The sequence below is a fragment of the Berghia stephanieae genome, chromosome 7 (genome assembly GCF_034508935.2).
Source record: "Berghia stephanieae isolate SIO BIC M18660-M18661 chromosome 7, UCSD_Bste_1.3, whole genome shotgun sequence".
NCBI classification, from domain to species: Eukaryota; Metazoa; Mollusca; class Gastropoda; order Nudibranchia; family Aeolidiidae; genus Berghia; species Berghia stephanieae.
The window spans coordinates 65,152,678-65,173,674 of NC_088366.1; the positions used below are offsets into that span (position 1 = coordinate 65,152,678).

Consider the following 20,997-nt stretch of genomic DNA (forward strand, 5'->3'; position numbering starts at 1 on the left):
TTTTTAACTCCTTCATTCGCTTTCTTAACTGTTTCTAGATTGGAGTTAGAATGCCATCAATAACCACACTATGATATTGAAAGCGCGCCCAGATAGCTCAGTAGATAGAGCACTCGCTTCACACGCAAAGGGACCAAGATCGATACCCCGTGAAGTCGAGATTCTATTTCTGACCCCTCCCCCCTCCCCAATCTCTGTCTACCCAGAAGTGGTTGGGTAGCTGGGTCTCTCAGACCTTGCGGAAAGTGCTTTGCGATATACTAGCGTCCTATCCAAGGGATAGTAAACAATTGTTATATTATCCGTTTCACGCTATAGAAACCGGGATTAACTCTGGCTCTATTGGCGTAATGGCTCTGAATAAAAAAAAGATTTTGAATGAGGGTTTATGAATTATGAGTGAGCCTTATCTTCCGATCAAACCTTTTATACCTACACAAACAAGCTATGGCGGCCATCTTGATGATGACTTCCGGTGAGCCACAGGTGTCGAAAATACTGGCAAAGTAGGTGCCAAAGGTCAAGGACATGACCCCCATACTTGAAGGTCGAACAAGGGCTAAGCTGACCCAGCTACAGATGAATGCCGGAAAGTTCCCATAGGCCAGGCGTATGTACGTGTATTCTCCTCCTGACTTTCGAATCAGTGTGCCCAGTTCAGAGTAACAAAGAGCCCCTGTAAAACAGAAATTTATAACTTTAAAACCAAACAGGATAAAAAAAAAATTAAAAAAAATAAATAACCAAATAGATAGATAAATAAATAAATAAATAAATAAATAAATAAATAAATATTTAAATGAATTAAAACATTAATAATAATAATAATAATAATAATAATAATAATAATAATAATAATAATAATAATAATAATAATAATAATAATAATAATAATAATAATAATAATAATAATAATAAATAATAATAATAAAAATAATAAAATTTTAAAAAATCATATAGAACCAGTTTTCACCTAACCTGTTCAATACAAGACATCGGTGATATGAGAATTAAAAAAAAAAAAATCAAAAGTTAAATTTTGAAATATTCAGGGAAAGTTAATCTGAAATATTCTGTGTTCAGTCGAGACTTGAAATACTCAATAATAAGAACATTTCAGGTAAAGATTGAGAGAGAATTCCAGATTGATGGTTAAAAAAAAACCCGTTCAGAGAATTTTTGTTGTGGACATTTTTCTTTCTAAAAGTGGTTTGTGGTGATGAGTTGTGAGTCCGAGATGGCCGCCTGTACTCCAATATCAATGACATTAGGTATTATTCGATATCATTGTATTTGAGATCGGAAGGTCCAGGTTTTTTGGGGGGTTTTTTCTTGTTTTTTGGGGTTTTTTTTTTTGGTTTTATTATTTTAGTAGACTGCCAAAAAGTGTTCTACCTACCCATAAGTGCAATGAGTCCAGCTCCAGTCCACACCATGAGGCTAAGCCCGACAGACCCAGTGACGTCAAGAACTCCTTTTGGGGACACAAATATACCGGAACCTGTCAATGGAGATATAGGGAATGAGATTAGCGGAAGAGTAGCGTCCCTTGATTGGACGTCACGGCGGAAAAGTTATTAGAGAGAGAACGTCATGCTGGTTGTGCGCATGCGTCTCTCGTCCTCGCTTCCGGTGAAAGCGGCATGAGACACATGCGCAAAACCAAATTGACGTTCTCTCCGTAAGGTGACGTCCAATCAAGGGACGCTACTCGTCCGCTAATCTCATTCCCTATAAATAAAATATGTTGTTATAATTTATTGAAGCTTGCAGGAATAATTGATCTTAATTAATTATGACAATAAGAAAATGAAACAGAGGCTGGATCTTAATTCACAAATACAAATTATTATTTTGGACGCTTTGGTTTTCCTCTTTGAGAATTATCAACACGACATGATAAATAAAGGTTAATGTATGATACAAGAATAGTATTGGTTTTTTTTAAAGCCAAAAAACTTGAGTTTTTATATAGCGCATTATCCAATAAATGTGCTCAAAAGCGCTTTATAAAGGGTCCCCGACCAACAACAAGACATGACATGTATGTAGAATGGGACATGGCGCCTGTTAGGCTATATTACATTTTTTCCCGACAGAGACAACGCTGTTAACGGCCAGGTACTCTTTTAACATCTGAATACGGTGGGAGAATGGCATTAAAGAGCCGTTTCCAAGGACTCAACTTTGCGCCGAGCAATGCTAGAAACCAGGACCTTCCGATCCGAAAGCTGGAGTCATATCAGTGGACCACAACATAATTGAACATCTTACCCACAATGGTTCCCATGATGAATGAAATTCCTCCAAAAATCCCAAGTTCTCTCTTCAGCTCCACTCCTTTTTCTACCACGACGATTTCATCCGCATCTTTCTCATCGGTAACGTTTTTCATCTCAACCGCTTTGTCATTGCTTTGGGGGTCTCTGTGACGAAGGTTGAAGCTCTTGGACTCTCCCATGCTGAAGAGTAGAACCATAGATTGTAGACTTCGCCAGGGATCAATTTCGGTTCTTTTGGTTGTGAAGCAAGTACTCAACCAACTAAGGTATAGGAACCCTCTAATTCCATCTACCCATGTCTGTTAAAAAAGCCTTAAAGGGCTTACTTATTCTAAGGTATAGGAACCCTCTAATTCCATCTACCCATGTCTGTTAAAAAAGCCTTAAAGGGCTTACTTATTCCATCTACCCATGTCTGTTAAAAAAGCCTTAAAGGGCTTACTTATTTTAAATATGATTTTATTAAGAAAATATACGTCGTTATTTTCCAAATTATTACTTTTATATTTTGTTGTCATTGTCACTAGTAGCTGTTATATATAAAATATGTATGCATGATATGTATTTTACCGACAATGAATAATAAATTCGATTCATTACCCTCAGACCTTAGCTCCCTTCGGAGCACAGGTCATCCATGATGACTTGTTTGCCATCTCGTTAATCCCTGTACAGTCTTCTCCAGTTCCTTCTACAGGAACCCTCCCACTTTTAGTTTCCTCCAATGTGCTCCGTTGCAAACCGTTTCTCGGTCCCCCATGGTCTCCTGCCCTCTTTGCTTGGGGATTCAAAGAGAGTGAGAGAGAGAGAGAGAGAGAGAGAGAGAGAGAGAGAGAGAGAAAGAAAGAGAACGAGACAGAGAGAGACAGAGAGAGAGAGAAACAGAGAGAGAGAGAGAGAGAGAGAGAGAGAGAGAGAGAGAGAAAGAAAGAAAGAAAGAGAACGAGACAGAGAGAGACAGAGAGAGAGAGAAACAGAGAGAGAGAGAGAGAGAGAGAGAGAGAAAATAGAGGGGAAATAGTTAAATAGAGAGTGAGAGAAAGGGATAGAGAGAGATAGATAGATAGATAGATAGATAGATAGATAGATAGAGAGTGAGAGAAAGGGATATATATATATATATATATATATATATATATATATATATATAGAGAGAGAGAGAGAGAGAGAGAGAGAGAGAGAGAATAGAGGGAAATAGATATATAGGTAGAGAAAGTTAAACGGACAACAAACCGAAGGGGGGAGGGGGGAGGGGGGGGGGAAATAAGGTTAGAAGACAAAAGAATCTTCGACTTTACCTGGGACATATCCTAGTCTAGGACTTCATATATATGTCACTGATCCTAGTCCATTTGAATGTTATGCGAATTCCTTACCATCTGAACTATCGTGCCCCCCCCCCCTCCCCCCCCCCCCTTTTTTTTTTTATCACCGTACAGACGAGAAGCGATATACAAAGGTGTTAAATCAAACCCGTCCTGACATTGTTACAACGTGATATAATTTAACTCCCTCAACCCTAACACCGACTATATCCGTAGTATACTCGGGGTTACTTTTACCCCTTGCCTATTTATTACATTTTTCTGAAACAAATTATAGGCGTACTATCAAAGCTACTGTTTTTAGTTTTTACATGTTAATGGTAGTTGAATAAAAATATATATGTACATGCTCATTTTTAATATTTTTTTCCAATTATTGAAAAGAGGCAAAATTCTCTGGGGTTTTTTTAAAGAGCTTTTATATAGCGCAATATCCACTAAATGTGCTCAAAGCGCTTTACAAGGGGTCCCTGGTCAACAGCAACATTTAACATGTAGGACGGGACATGACGCCTCTTAGGCGATATTACAATTTTTCGGACAAAGACAACGCTGTTAACGGCGAGGCACTCATTTTACACCTGAGTACGGTGAGAGAATATGAGTAAAGAGCCTTTTCCAAGTACTCAACTATGCGCCGAGCGCGAGGCTCGAACCCAGGACCTTCCGATCCGAAAGCGAGTGTCATACCACTAGACCACATAGCCGGGTTGAGTGAGTAAACACTTACCCGATCCAACCCCAGGCACATTTCATAAGGGGCGACAACTACCGGTATACAGTCATAAAGTCTTTCCTACAAGTTATTGTCAAGTAGACAAGTGGATATTGTTCTTTGTCTACTGCCTCAGAACGAAGTCTTTGTTATTGTGAAATGCCATCCACGTTTACGAGTACTTCTCACTAAACTATATGAACCAAACTATAAAAGTTCATGGTTACACATAGTTTTGTGTGTTGGTCCATTATACTTCCGGATGGCAATGTTGTGAGCTTCTTAGCTAAGCGCATACTATCTATTGGATTCCGAGTATAGTGACAAATTGGAGAGCAGGCACTGATGCAAAAAAAAAAAGGAGAGGGGGGGAGGGGGTCCCGATAGCTCAGATGGTAGAGCACTCGCTTCTCACGCAAAGGGACCAAGATCGATCCCGAGTGCAGTCGAGATTTTATTTTCTGCCCCCCCCCCCTCCCCCCACCCCCACCTGTCAACCCATCAGTGATTGGGTAGCTGGGTCTGTTAGATCTGGCAGAAAGTACTTTGCGATAGACTAACGTCCTATCCAAAGGGTAGCTTGCAATTGCTATTGTCTGTTCCACGCTAAAGAAACCGGGATAAACTCCGGCTTCACTGATGTAAGACAAAGATATGAAAATGCATGTATCAAACAGTGCCTGAAAATGCAGAGAGAAATGTACCAAAAAAAATAAAATAATGAATAAATAAATAAAATTCCTTTTATTCATCCCATAGGGGGAATTTTACTGTAGGGTCTGTTCCAAGGAAAAAACCAGAATAACACAGGCGTCAGCCGCAGTGCAGAGCCGCAAATTGACCTAGGGCGAGGTGACTTTATGAAGCGACACAGCGCAGCCGCGGGTGCTCGAACTCCGTACCTTCCGGGTACGAAGCAAGGACCGTACCGCTGAGCCACGCTGCCCCCCCCCCCCCCCCTCCACCTTACGCTAAAAAAAATATCTTTCTTGTAAAACTAAAGAAATCAGGTAATGGTGCGGTTATGTGGTCTAGTGGTATGACACTCGCTTTCGGATCGGAAGGTCCTGGGTTCGAGCCTCGCTCTCGGCGCATAGTTGAGTCCTTGGAAAAGGCTCTTTCACTGCGTGGAATCAGCGCTATTTCAGTTGGAACTCCCAAGGGACCAATAACCCTCCCTGTTCGCTACCTGCATGAGGTCATTGGAGTTCAACTGGTATCAGGCGGTGCCGTGTCCAATGGGGCAATTATGGATATTTAAGGTCTTATAATATGTCTGTATAGCGGGAAAACAATAACAGACTCTTTCACTTCATTATTTTGATTTGAAAAATCAGTTGTCTTTCTAAACATCAGTGAAAATTTGACATTCTTGTGGTTAATAGTTTTCTTTAGATATCACAAATTGTTGATCTAATTTTAAGTGCTTGTAAATTATGGTGCACTTAAATAAAAAAATTGTTATTCAAAACTCAGCGGCAGTATCTCAAGAATTGTAATAAATATCAAAAGTGCATATATGCATCTATGTTCCTGTGCAATATTATCATATTGGCAGTTGAATTTCTTGATTTATTCATGGTTTTGTAAGTTCTGTATATTGTTTTTACCAATTCCGTTCCTCTCAAACAGTTGTGTTGATCATAACAGTAAACTGATATGATTTATGTCTTTATGTGGTAAAATAACTCATAAAGATAAGATTTTATTGACCAGTAAAAACTAAAAACCAATATTGTGTATGATGTCAATATCTCAATTTACTATCAATCTGCCTATAAAGTATGACTTCTTTACAAGCTAAAAATCAATCACCCAACAAGGTTACTGGACATGCTACAAATATTGCAGTAACAATCATCAATTACAACTAACACTAAGCACTGGTACTGTTAAATTAAATGATTTGCTCAAACAGACGGACATAGTATGTGGACAAAAGAGGATTCAAAATTATGAGGGCATATAGTTTATTCCAAGTAGTAACCTTTTTCTCCTTATTGACTAACTACATTCAAAACGAACACACTGTCCACACAGGTTATATAGAATCATCTCCTTTCTTCCAAGAATACACATTCAGTCATTGTCTTATAAAGTCATCTGATATACAATTGAACTCCAGTCAGTCAAATTTAGAGATAAAACAATTGAATAACAACCAGAGTCAAATCAGTACAACACCACAGGCATACCACAGCAAGATCATTTAATTTTTGAGAAATCACTGCCATATATATCTGGACGCTTCAGTCTATAAAAAGTTAACACATTCACTTATGCACAAAAGGAGAACTTGAACTTACATTCTATTACTTATTCAACATGCAAGAATACCCTAAACATTGACACCTATATGAGACTATAAAGTCGGCATTTCCTGAGACAACCACACAAAAGCAGCACCGTATACATCTTCAAACTGTAATGCCTAACAGTCATTAAAAAAATATAATTTTGACTTGAATCGTAAGGGATTTAAGTATAGAAAAAAGTTATCAAGCCATTAAAAAGTTGGCTTTCAAATGTCAGTGCCCAAAAACTCATAATATTTAAATCAATTAAATGCTTAAAAATAATATTAGTATTATTTTCGTCTATTTTCGGTTTATATTATATTCCTAAACTGATATTTGGACATAATTCATGGCATGGAATACTATGGGAGAGAAAATGAGGATCTCACCAAGTCATGCCAAATAAGAAATTTACAATAAAAAAAACCCCATATCTTTTAAGGTTTTACTGCCCGGACGACAAAACTTGGCATGTGTCAAGATCATCATTTTTACTTTATAATGATGGTTGTTTCAATTATTTTCTGCCGCTGGGAATTAAATTATTGATATGCAAATTACAACAAATTAATTTCATTGATAGCTCAAAAACCACTAAATTGACACCTCTCTTATGAGCAGCCTTAAGAGGATACATTATTATCAACCATGGCATATGATGACAGAAACCTTTGCTTTGCTTGTGGTGAGGGAACAATTTTCATATTTGTGTTAGCAACTGAGCAATACCATGAAATATTGCAACAATTTGGTTCGGTGAACTTTAACTCTTTACCTCTGAGATCCGATTTAACTCCACCTTTGATTCGGGGTAGAATGACCGAGACAACTAATATATCGTATTTACCCCAAGTAGCTTTGAAGTAGATATTATACCTCCATAGCCTGTTACTTGATTTGTAGACATTTAACCTTTTACCCCTGGGATCCAAGTTACCCCACATTGACATGGTAATATAGTGCAAACCACTTACATGGGACAGCGCCGTTTTTCAAGAATCGTTTCAATTAAGCGGTGTTCCACTTAACCGATTCCGCGAGTTGATTCCATAATCGAACAACCTATGAACATCTACCACATATGTCTATTTTGGTAAATATCACAATATCAATAATACAGAGCATATTTTCAATTGTTGGTCTAAAATTGTATCCTTTATTATTTAAAACATTTAATATTACGAGTCTGTAGGCATAAATAAATATACAATATAATAAAATTCCCTTTATTCATCCCATAGGGAAATGTATCTCTAGGTCTATTCCAAGGGAAGACTGGAATGACCCAGGCGCCAGCCACAGTGCAGCGCCGCAAATTGAGCTAGAGTGAGGTGACTTGCTCAAGGCCACACGCACAGCGCAGCGGCTGGTAATCGAACTCGGTACCTTTCGGGTACGAAGCAAAGACCGTGCGGCTGAGCTTTTATATAGCGCAATGTCCACTGAACGTGCTCAAAGCATTTTACAATGAGTATCTGGCCAACAGCAACGTTTGACATGTAGGACGGGACATGACGCCTGTTAGGCGATATTAATTTTTTTCGGACAGACAACGATATTAACGGCCATGCACTCATTTTACACCTGAGTACGGTGACAGAATGTGAATAAAGAGCCTTCTCCAAGGACTCAACTATGCTCCGAGCGAGGCTCGAACCCAGGTCCTTCCGGTCCGAAAGCGAGTGTCATACCACTAGACCACATCGCTGCATGACCAGCATAGTACAGTTAGACTACAAAATTATAAGATAGTGTCACTCACTCAGGTTACCAGAAGGTCAATCATACAAAGTATCTATCTAGTCCTTCGGAGGAAAATAGTGGTTTTAAACTTCCAATGAGATTGGAACCAGTTTTTTGATATCACACTTTTCGTTCATTATTGTCAGCAGACAGGGAATTATATGAAGGGATATATATATATATATATATATATATATATATATATATATATATATATATATATATATATATAGAATACAAATTGTCACTCACATTTATTGTGGCCGAAACGTTCGTTTCTGTGTCTCTGTGAACAAGCAATTCGTTTGGAGTAAGAATTTTTTCTTCGGACATTATTAAGGATTACGCCGACTGAGGACGTGTAAAGAGACGCAGAAACGAACGTTTCAGCCACAATAAATGTGAGTGACAATTTGTATTCTATATTAGCTCTAACCATCATTATCGAGCACTTTCGTACCTACGAGTACCCACCAACACTCATAAATATATATATATATATATATATATATATATATATATATATATATATATAATGAATAATAATTGTTTGCACTGCTGTTTAAATGGCTTTCAATCTTGTTCGTAAATATCATGCATTGTTATCTTATTATGGTTATTTTCTATATGTATCGCATTGATGCATGCGTGGAGTGTGTGTGTATGTGTGTGTGTGTGTGTGTGTGTCTGTGTGTGTGTGTTTGTGTGTGTTTTGCATACATGTTACTGTTAAAGATTATGTTTGTACATCACACAGACGTTTTGATATATTTTCTTAACCACGTTTATAATTATTGTTTGCTTTCGATTAACAGATTTTTAGCATTACTATTTAGGGCATTCAAGGGATCTTATTCTTTCGCCCTATACGTAAGTTATGTAATTTTATGTTATGTTATATTATGTTATATTGTTATGTTATGTTAAGCACCATATTCACCCTGACATAATAACATTTTGAGGTTGGTCACATATTACCTCCCCCCCTCCCCCCCCCCCCCCCCCCCCCCCCCCCCCCCCCCCGGCCCACCAAATCTGAGATAATAAAGAGCAAATATCTTGGAGAAAAGGTGGTAGAATATGATTAATACTCCTCCAGAGCCATTGGGAGATGGGTTTATCCCGGTTTCAATAGGACAATAGCAATTGTTTGCTATTCTTTGGATAGGATGCTAGTGTAGCGCAAAGTACTTTTTGCCAGATCTAACAGACTCAGCTACCCAGTCACTGCTGGGTGAGCAGGGGAGGGATAGGAAGGGGGGGGGGGTGAGTATAAAAAAATCTCGACTACACTCGGGATCGATCTCGGTCCCTTAGATTGTGAAGCGAGTGCTCTACCAACTGAGCTATCGGAGCCTAGGACCCCATAACAGTCGTGTTGAGGGGTTCATTTTTATTGTTGTTGTTAATGGCCTTACAAGTGGTACGACTATTTCAACAGTGCTTTTCGGTTTCATGAAGGTGTCGGTGCTAATGGTAGTAGTAGTAGTAGTAGTAGTAGTAGTAGTAGTAGTAGTAGTAGTAGTGGTAGTAGTAGTAGTAGTAGTAGTAGTAGTAGTAGTAGTAGTAGTAGTAGTAGTAGTAGTAGTAGTAGTAGTAGTAGTAGTAGTAGTAGTAGTAGTAGTAGTAGTAGTATTAGTAGTAGAAGTAGTAGTAGTAGTAGTAGTAGTAGTAGTAGTAGTAGTAGTAGTAGTAGTAGTAGTAGTAGTAGTAGTAGTAGTAGTAGTATAGTATTAGGAGTAGTAGTAGTAGTAGTAGTAGTAGTAGTAGTAGTAGTAGTAGTAGTAGTAGTAGTAGTAGTAGTAGTAGTAGTAGTAGTAGTAGTAGTAGTCGTATTATTATTATTATTATTATTAGTAGTAGTAGTAGTAGTAGTAGTAGTAGTAGTAGTAGTAGTAGTAGTAGTAGTAGTAGTATTAGTAGTAGTAGGAGGAGGAGGAGTAGGAGGAGGAGGAGGAGTAGGAGGAGGAGAAGGAGGATTTATATATCATTTTTCAATTCTCAATGGGACGAGCAGATATCTCTTATGATTCCAAAGCGTTTAAAACATAAACAGGGCTTCTGGTATTACATAACCATTCACTACCTTCGCTCAGCAGTGTTCTTTCATGTTATGCAACATACATACACGTGCGGCAACGTGGTCTAGTGGCGTGACACTCGCGTTCGGATCGGAATGTCCTGGGTTCGAGCCTCGCTCGGTGCATAGTTGAGTCCTTGGAGAAGGCTCTTTACTCGCAGTCTCTCACCGTGATCAGGTGTAAAATGAACATCTGGCCGTTAACAACGTTGTCTCTTTGGAAAAAAATTGTCATATCGCCTAACAGACGTCATGTCTCGTTCTACATGTTAAATGTTGCTGTTGGTCAGAGACCCCTTATGAACCGCTTTGAGCACGGTTAGTGGATATTAAAGCTCATTTAATTGAGGTAAGTAAGATTTGGAGAGGCGATATCCCCCCCCCCCCCCCCACCACCAGTCATTGGAAGAACTCTTTATGATGTCATTAAGTCTCCATAAAGTGTTCTATCGTGTAAGCTACGTCGTGTCTTTCCATCCTGGCGTACATCAGGCAGACGCCGACAGCTTTTCGGATATTTCACCATTCGTCCTGACCGTTTTCATCATCTAAAGTGAAAGGCAGGATCTGCGAGTATATTTGTTATGAATTAATCGTGACGAGAGACCGGAAAAGACATTCTGATCACGTGATCTGAAATTTAAGTCTCGCCATCTTTGACGATCAAAATTGTTAACTCCACAATTGTGTGTGGGTGAGTATGTTTGTGAGTGATTATATGTATATGTATATGTATATATATATATATACACATATATACATACATATACATAAATGTGTGTGTATGTGTGTGTTTGTATATGTGTGTAGTATGTGTGCATAAAGATGTATTTTGTCTTTGGCAAATAGCTGGGTGGCATTAGCATATCAATTTTACTTAATTTCCCATTTTAAAAAAATAAATATGAGAATTGAAAATTACATGAAGCCATTGTGATCGTAATTCCAACATGGCGGGGATTTATGTTTGTATTGAATTATTGGATATATGTGACAGTGAATGACGTAATCAGTCGGATGGTGAAAAGGTTTGAACTGAGATATTGTCAAGTTTAGTTAGAAGGTCAGTCTTTATCAAAAATGAGTTCTTGTCATAAATGATTAAATCAACCCTTTTTGTACATCTTTGGGAAAAATTAAAACTTAATTTCACTTCAAAATATTTTTTACAGCTAGTCCAGTTGAAAAAGTATGACATTTGAGGAAAGTTGCTGGATACCTTTCCCATACATCTGACCATAACTTCGTGAAAAATCACTCGATTTATTTCAAATGAAGATTAAAATGCTCTGGTGAGCATATTCTTTCAGAAAATGAAAAAAACAATACAAATTCTAAATTTCACCTTCCGACTGATTATGTCATGCACTGACACATATTATTCCAGTGTTTCTGCCTCTTCCTTATCGTGGTGTCATTTACCTTATCTGGCAGCTCAGGTGCATTTTCAGGAAATGCTAATGTCATACCACAAGACCACATAGCCGCACAAGGCTATTAAAAATCAAGAAAGACTTTACAAGAAAGGAAGCTCAAGGCAAGATTCAACTCAACGCTTTAAAAAATGACAGTAATTTGGATTCAGTAGTCTGATGTCACGCCGCCCGGCAACGGCGGCCATCTTGGTTCTAAACAAAGAAAATAATTACTTTTTATTCTTCATGCTGGCTAGAACTTTTCATATGCCTTGTGATCAGAATGTGTAAAAGTCAAAACAAGATCAAATTTATGGGTTTTCCCTCTGAATACGCTTTTATGCTCGTCGGAGAAATATTTCATACGTTTTCATATTGTTCCGATAGTTTAGAGCCAGTGTTACTAAGTTAGCATGCGTCATTAGGAAGGAAGTGACGTTACGAATGTTGAAGAGTATTGTTGTGTCCCACAAGAGGACAAGAGTGAGGACGAGAAAAAAAGTTTTCATGACAAGCAAAATCAAACAGTTCAAAAGACTTCAAAGCGAAATGTACCTACTTTAATGCTTGATAACCTGAACGCAAAGGTTGGACGAGATAACGACTATAAATTTACGTGTTACTGCTAGTCAGGGACCCTATGTAAAGCGCTTTGAACACATTTAATTGATATTGCGCTATAGATAGTTCGAAGATGACGTCACTTAGGTCTTTGTTATTGTTTTTTTTTGCCATCCGCGTTTATGAATAAATGCTCACTGGACTTTATTAACCCGACTGTAAACGTTCATGGATACACACAGTTTTGTGTGTTGGTCCGTTATACTTCCGGATGGCAATGTTAGGAGCTTCTTAGCCAAGCGCATACTATCTATAAAAAAAGCTCAAGTCTGGTTTAGAAAATAGACGTTCTTCGAATTCCGTGTCACGTCCCAAACAATGTGTTCAAAGCTTGGTTGGTGTGTCAACACATGTTTACATTATATTTCCAAAATGCATGGTGTGTTAACTATTAATGTTTACATTATATTTCCAAAGAAAATGCACCTGCATGCAAAGGTAATACGAGTCATTCAGTGTGACTGTTTATTCAATTGATTAGAACCGATACAAATTGCTGGCTGCGCTAGGACGTGATGTCTTCATACCGTCAAACAGCCGATGAGGTTTATGTAGATGATAGTGATGATGATGATGGTGATGATGATGATAGTGATGATGATGATGGTGATGATGATAGTGATGATGATGATGGTCATAATGATGATAGTGATGATGATGATGATGATGATGATGATGATGATGGTGATGATGATGATGATGATGATGATGATGATGATGATGGTGATGACGATGATGAAGATGATGATGATGGTGATGATGATGATGATGATGATGATGATGATGATGATGATGATGATGATGATGATCATGATGATGATCATGAAGATTATGATGATGATGATGATGATGATGATGATGATGATGATGATGATGATGATGATGATGATGGGAATAAGGATGATGATGATGATGATGTTAACCAGAATAATCATGAAAATGATGATGATGATGATGATAATAATAAACATTAAGAAGCGCATTGAGCATGAAAAATCCGTAGAAAGAGAGAAAAAGAGACGGAGAGACAGTGTGTGTGTGTGTGTGTGTGTGTGTGTGATAGAGAGAGAGAGAGAGAGAGAGAGAGAGAGAGAGAGAGAGAGAGAGAGAGAGAGATTTAAAGCATGTAAGCCTTTTAAGTCTTTTCACCGACACAAGAATGAATTTTTTTAATACTTTGAACATAAATTAAATACTATATAATATACATAGAAATTGAAATGTCTCACTGTTTCATTATATATGAATATCAATGAAAATGGGTATTTCTATTTTAGCTTAACGCACTGGCTAAATTGGGCCAGACAATATCTATTATCTTCTCGGTACAGAAAATGAAAAGCAGACCCATAGAAAAAGAGAGAAAGAGACGTAGAGACAGTGTGTGTGTGTGTGTGTGTGTGTGTGTGTGTGTGAGAGAGAGAGAGAGAGAGAAATAAAGAGAGAGATAGATAAATAGGGAGTTAGATAGATAGATAGATAGATAGATAGATAGATAGATAGATAGAGAGAGAGAAAGAAAGAAAAAAAAAAAAAAGAGAGAGAGAGAGAGAGAGAGAGAGAGAGAGAGAGAGAGAGAGAGAGAGAGAGAGATTTGAATGAATTGATGTTATTGTTATGCGCCTAGAGCTTTATTGTATAGAGGAGTGGGCGCAATATAAATACATTTCATTATTATTATTATTATTATTATTATTATTATTATTATTATATTATTATTATTATTATTATTATTATTATTATTATTATTATTATTATTATTATTATTATATTATCATTATTATTATTATTATTATTATTATTATTATTATTATTATTATTATTATTATTATTATTCTTATTGAAATGTGCTGTATAAAGGTTCGTGTTTCTTAATTTTTAAAAATATATATATATAGGCGCATAATACTACATCAATAAAAATAAGCAAATATAATTATACGGTGTTCTTAATACTTACATAGAATATTTTACACTCCCTGTCCACGCATCTCCAAGAATCAAAACAAGGACACAATTCGTCTCTACTGTATAATGAAGTGTGAAGACGAAATACCACGGTTGGGAAACAAGCTATGGATATTATATTATAATATCATTCAAGTCCGCCTATCTGAAAAGCTGAAAAGTTCTAATAGTGTCATCCACTTAAGAAAAGTCTTCGGTTTTGAAGGTTCCTTTGAATTTCATTTGCTTAACCGAGAAGATAATAGATAATATTATTTGGCCCAATTTAGCCAGTGCGTTTCAGTAAAATAGAAATACCCATTTTCATTGAGATTCATATATAATTAAACAGTGAAATATGTCAATTTCTATGTATCATATATTATAATATTTAATTTATGTGCAAAGTATTTTTTTTTAATTCTTGGGTCGGTGAAAAGCCTTCAATGGTTTGCTGATTTTAAATCAGATTGTATCAAGAAGATTATTATAGATCATTTTTTTTTTTCAAATTATCATGTTTATATTTTGTTGTCATTGTTAATAGTTGTTGTTATTCATAAACGATGTATGTATAATTTGTATTTTTACCGACAATAAATAAGGTATTCATTCATTAACCTTGTCCTTACCACCCATAGGAAAATCGACACATTCGTTACGATGCAACCGACTATTTGCTCATTCTGATTTCTCTTGTACATCACAAAATGTAAAGAAATGCTTTGATGACAGCTATAAATAATAAACACTGTGTTGTAGACATCATTTTGCTGAACATCATTCTGTATAGATAGTATGCGCTTGGCTTAGAAGCTCACAACATTGCCATTCGGAAGTATAACGGACCAACACTCAAAACTATGTGTAACCTTAAACGCTTATAGTCTGGTTAATACAGTTTAGTGAGTAGGTATAACTCATAAACGCGGATGGCAAAAAACAGTAACAAAGGCCTGAGTGACGTCATCTTCATTCTATCTAAAGAATACACTTGTTACTTTTTTGTTTGAGTAAGAGAAGTCTATTTTTGTAGTGGGTGGGTGTGAATTTTCGGGGGAAATTCTAAAAATGGCTGGTAAGGAGAGAGTTGATTCATTCAACCGCCAGCCGGATATGACGTACCAGCATTTGTATTCAATTTGATCAAAGGCAAGGACTTATTATAGCTAGTGAGGTTCATTCAAAATGTAAAGTAAATAAAATAAAATTCCATTTATTCATCCCAAAGGGGAAATTTGTTTCTAGGGTCTATTTCAAGGGAAGAGTGGAATAACCCAGGGGTCAGCCGCGGTACTGCGCCACAAACTGAGGTAGGGCGAGGTGACTTGCTCAAGGCTTCACAACGTAGCGAGGTTTCAAACTCGGTACCTTTCGAGTACGAAGCAAAGACGGTACCGCTGAGCAACGCTGCCTCATATGAAATGCAGTTATGTTCTGTCTTAATCCCTATATAAATCCCATTACATCCCCCCTCCCCCCCTACCCCCCCCTCTCCCCCCCCCCCCCCCCTACCCCCCCCCCTCCCCCCCCCCCTTTCCGATTTTGGAAAACCTTATCGTATCTCAGTAAGCATTATAATCATTTTGAAATGTTTTGAACCACGTGAACCCAGGACCTTCTGATCCGAAGACGAGTGTCATACCACTAGACCACATAGCCGCACAAATTCAACAACGTAAAATTAAGGAATACTAAGAAATATATTTTGCTGATAAAACATTGTTTTTTTCTAAAATGATTACCATGAATAACTTAAATTCTTTGGAAAATAAAACCATTTCACAGCTCTTTGGTTATGACAGATAGAAGAATCTTACTTTGAGGGGAAGCAATGAAGGTATTCTTTCATGTATAGATTTATTAAATTCATTATTTTCACCGCGCGTTAACACAAAAATATCCGCAAAACATGCTCAAAGCGCTTTACAAGGGGCCCCAAGCCAATAACAAATTAAACATGTACGAGTCATAAAGCCGACGGTATTACATTTTTTTCCGACAGAGAAAACACTGTTTATGGTCAGGTACTTATTATGCACCTGTGTGCGGCGAGGGAATGTGAGTAAAGAGCTTTTCTCAAGGAATCAACAATGCGCCGAGCGACGCTCGAACCCAGGACCTTCCGATCCGAAAGCGAGGGTCATGCGACTAGATCACATAGCCGTATAGATATTATAATGGTGACAATGAATGAGAACAATGAAATTGATCATGTGATTAACATCATGAATAACATCAATGTGAATAGTATTAGGAATCATTGTCACCACCACCACCACCAATTCTCAAACCTGGGACTTTGCAAAGTCTTCCTTAGTCCCAGGTGTGAGCATTTTTACCAAGATGAGCGTCATATAATTTGTCTAATGTAACTGCATATACCCGGTGCCTACTATTATTGCATCTAACCGATTTCTAATGTTTTTGCATCTAACCGGTATTTAATGTTATTCCATCTAACCGATGTCTAATGTAATTGCATATAACCGGTGCCTAATGTTATTGCATCTAATCGTGTCTAATGTTTTGCATCTAACCGATTTAATGTATTGCATCTAACGATGCTATGTAATTGATATACGGGGCCTAAATTATTGCATCTAATCGGTGTCTAATTCCATTGCATTTAACCGATTCTAATGTAATCTGACCGCCATGATGTGTTAGGTGTGTAAATCATTGGCTATAACGAGGTATAACTGTCCAACACTCCATCCAGTACTCCTAGAATCACCCTAAGAGTGACCCTAACCTCTCTTTTTCTCCTCCCCCCCCCCCCCCCCCTCCTCCTCTTCCTCGTTCTCTTACCCCAACTCATATTCCTCGTCCCTCTTTCCCTCCTCCTTGTCGTTGATAATAATAATAATAATAATAATAATAATAATAATAATAATAATAATAATAATAATAATAATAATAATAATAATAACAACAACAATAAATATTAATAATAATAATAATAATAAATAATAATAATAATAAATAATAATAATAATAATAACAATAATGATAATAATAATAACAATAATGATAATAATAATAACAATAATAATAACAATAATAATAATAACAATAATAATAATATAATAATAAAAGTAATAATAAGAACATTACTACTACTCTACTACTACTACTACTACTACTACTACTACTAATAATATAATAATAATATAATAAATATAATAATAATAATAATAATAAAATAAAATAAATAAATAATAATAATAATAATAATAATAATATAATAATAATAATAAATAATAATAATAATAATGATGATGATAGATGATGATGATGATGATGATGATGATGATGATGATGAGGATGATGATGATGATTATGATGATGATGGTGATGATGATGATGATGATGATGATGATGATGATGATGATGATGATGATGATGGTGATGATGACAATTGTAATAATCAGATTCATCATCATTAACATCTCCTCTTTTTCTTCCTCCCCCTCTTCTTCTTTCTGCTCCTCCCCCTCCTCCTCCTCCTCCTCCTCCCTCTTCTTCTTCTTCTTCTTCTTCTTCTTCTTCTTCTTCTTCTTCTTCTTCTTCTTCTTCTTCTTCTTCTTCTTCTTCTTCTTCTTCTTTGCTTTGCCGCAATAATATTTTAAGGTCACAAACCTTTTTAAGACTGTCATGCATAACAAATTTGGTGAATATTGACAATAATGGGTAATTACCATGAACACACAAAAAATATTCCTATATACTTTCCATGACCTTTACTGACACCTTCTTCACTACACAATAGACTACACAATTCTTTTCTACGCCTATAGGGAATGAGATTAACGGAAGAGTAGCGTCCCTTGATTGGACTTCACTTAAGAGAGAGAACGTCAATTTGGTTTTGAAGTGTCTCAAGCCGCTTTCACCGGAAGCGAGGACGAGAGACGCATGCGCACAACCAACATGACGTTCTCTCTCTTATAACTATGGGTGACGTCCAATCAAGGGACGCTACTCTTCCTCTAATCTCATTCCCTATGAATGTTATACTAGTGTGGGTCCTTCTTACTTACAAGACCTCATTGAAGTCTATACAAAAAGCCTGAGCTTTTATATAGCGCAATATCCTCTAAACGTGCTCAAAGCGCTTTACAAGGGGTCCCTGACTAACAGCAACACGTAACATGTAGAACGAGACATGACGATTGCAAGGCGATATTAGAAATGTTCGGACAGAGACAACGCTGTTAACGGCCAAGTACTTATTTTACACTTGAGTACGGTGAGAGAATGTGAGTAAAGAGCCTTTTTCAAAAGATTCAAATATGCGCCAAGCGAGGCTCGAACCCAGGCCCGTCCGATCTGAAAGCGAGTGTCATAGACCACATAGCCGCATTATCACCTAATCGTGTCTTAAAATCACGAGAATCTCTTCTAATGAAAGAAATATAATGCATTCATAATGCAAAGCCTTACTTAACCACTTTGTCACTTCGCCTCACCCGCCCCCCACCCCCCCCCCACCCCCCATCCCCCCCCCCCCCCCTCCTGAACCTACTTACGCTTCTGTAAATTTAAATTTAAAAATTATTTTAATATTTTATTTTTTTCCAGGTCAAATGTTCAACTCGATGGTTTATAAATCCATTTTGAAAGTTAAAAGGTCAACACACAGATTTTAAAAAGGGAAACTAACAAAAATACGTGAGCTTTTATATTGCGCAATATCCACTAAACGTGTTCAAAACGGTTTACCAAGATTCCCTGACCTGACCAAGAGCAACGCGTGACATGTAGAAACGAGACGTGACGCCTGTTAGGCAAAATTACATTTTTTTTTTTCGACAGAGACAAAGCCAGGTACTCATTTTACACGTGAGCGCGGTGAGAGAATGTGAGTAAAGTTCCATTTCCAAAGGACTCAACTATGCGCTGAGCGGGGGTCGAGCCCAAGACCTTCCTATCCGAAAGCGAGGGTCATACCACTAGACCACATAGCAGCACAAGTTTATATGTCCGATAGAGATTATAACATAGGCGCTATTAATAGTAGGTTTAAATGCCCACGCATTGCAGACTTTAACTCTCTCTCCTACCGGCCATTTTCAAGATTGTCCCCAAAACTTCACGCCCAACCTATACAGAGATAGATTTAAATCACTCAAACACAAAATCTATTAGTTCTTGCTATAGATAGTATGCGCTTGGCTAAGAAGCTCACAACATTGCCATCCGGAAGTATAACGGACTAACACACAAAACTATGTGTAACTATGAATTTTTATAGTCTGGTCCATACAGTTTAGTGAGAAGTACTCATAAACGTGGATGGTAAAAACAATAACAAAGACCAGAGTGACGTCATCTTCGTTCTATCTATATGTGTAACACGCCTGGCCGGCGGTTGTGTTTTCAGTGTTGTGACTTTGTGCTTGTTTTCCAGACTAATTGCTATGTAATAGTTTTGATTTTTATTTCGTTGAATTTGTGAGTTATTAGTGTTTCTATACATCAAGTTTTATATATATATATATTTGAACATTGGAGTTTGTGATAAGTATGGAAAACTTTGAATGTTACCATTTTCATTTATCTACACAGCACACCATGTTAACATATTATTTTTACCTGATCTTGCAAGAAATTTTTAGTCACCCTGTGTAAAACAAACATTTATTTTTATCCTACTATCTAATTGTTTGTACAACAACAACTGGAATTTTTATGAACACTGTTCTTTTAACGGTCATGATCTATATTAACTTTCCATGTACTGGAGGTCATTGGTCACATTGCAAAATATGCTCAAAGTGACCAACATAGTGAAAAGGGTTCACAGCTTTTCAAATATCTAACATCACGATTTGTCATTTGATTCAGCTTGTTGACACATGGGTATGTTTATAACATTAATTTGTAAACAAAGCAGCGTGTTTACATTTGTTAAGAAATATCCAATCGTTGGACAGGAACAAATCATGTGATTGATGACTTGGTTGGACGAAGACAGGAATATAGATAGTTCGAAGATGACGTCACTCAGGTCTTTGTTATTGTTTTTTGCCATCCGCGTTTATGATTAATGCTCACTGAACTGTATTAACCCGACTATAAACGTTCATGGATACACACAGTTTTGTGTTTTGGTCCGTTTACTTCCGGATGGCAATGTTATGAACTTCTTAGCCAAGCGCATACTATCTATAGAAGGCTCCCATTCTTAGTGCCGTCGTAGTAGGGGCGGCAAACGAAAACAACACGCAATAGACAGAACGAAGATGGCGTCATTCATGCCTTTGTTTTTTGCCATACATGTTTGTGAGTAATTCTCACTCCAGTGTATTAAACAGACTATAAACGTTTTAGGTTAGACATAGTTTTGTGTGTTTGTCCGTTTTACTTCCGTATGGCAAAGTACTATCTCTCTCTCTCTCTCTTTCTCTCTCTCTCTCTCTCTCGCTCTCTCTCTCTCTCTCTCTCTCTCTCTCTCTCTCTCTCTCTCTCTCTCTCACTCTGTCTTTCTTTCCCTCTGTATTTCTCTTACTCTCACATACTCTCTTCTCTCTCTCTCTCTCTCTCTCTTTCTGTCATATTTCCCCCAT

General features: G+C 37.1%; 1 protein-coding gene across 3 annotated transcripts in view; it reads right to left on the bottom strand.

The window, feature by feature from the left end:
* Positions 1–15,127, bottom strand: part of LOC144977657 (b(0,+)-type amino acid transporter 1-like) — a 25,014-nt gene extending 9,887 nt beyond the window's left edge. Inside the window, exons 1-5 of one of the 3 annotated variants that reach the window (XM_078923092.1) lie at positions 14,439–14,500; positions 2,883–3,055; positions 2,275–2,462; positions 1,400–1,501; positions 437–676 (exon numbers count right to left, since the gene is read on the bottom strand). In XM_078923092.1, the coding sequence (XP_078779218.1) occupies positions 437–676; positions 1,400–1,501; positions 2,275–2,461 (529 nt within the window). In that variant the 5' untranslated portion in view covers position 2,462; positions 2,883–3,055; positions 14,439–14,500. Of the gene's footprint in view, positions 1–436; positions 677–1,399; positions 1,502–2,274; positions 2,463–2,882; positions 3,056–14,438; positions 14,550–15,057 lie in introns of those variants that run through there. The other 2 variants (XM_078923091.1, XM_078923093.1) reach the window with 2 other exon arrangements.
* Positions 15,128–20,997: the final 5,870 nt, after the last annotated feature.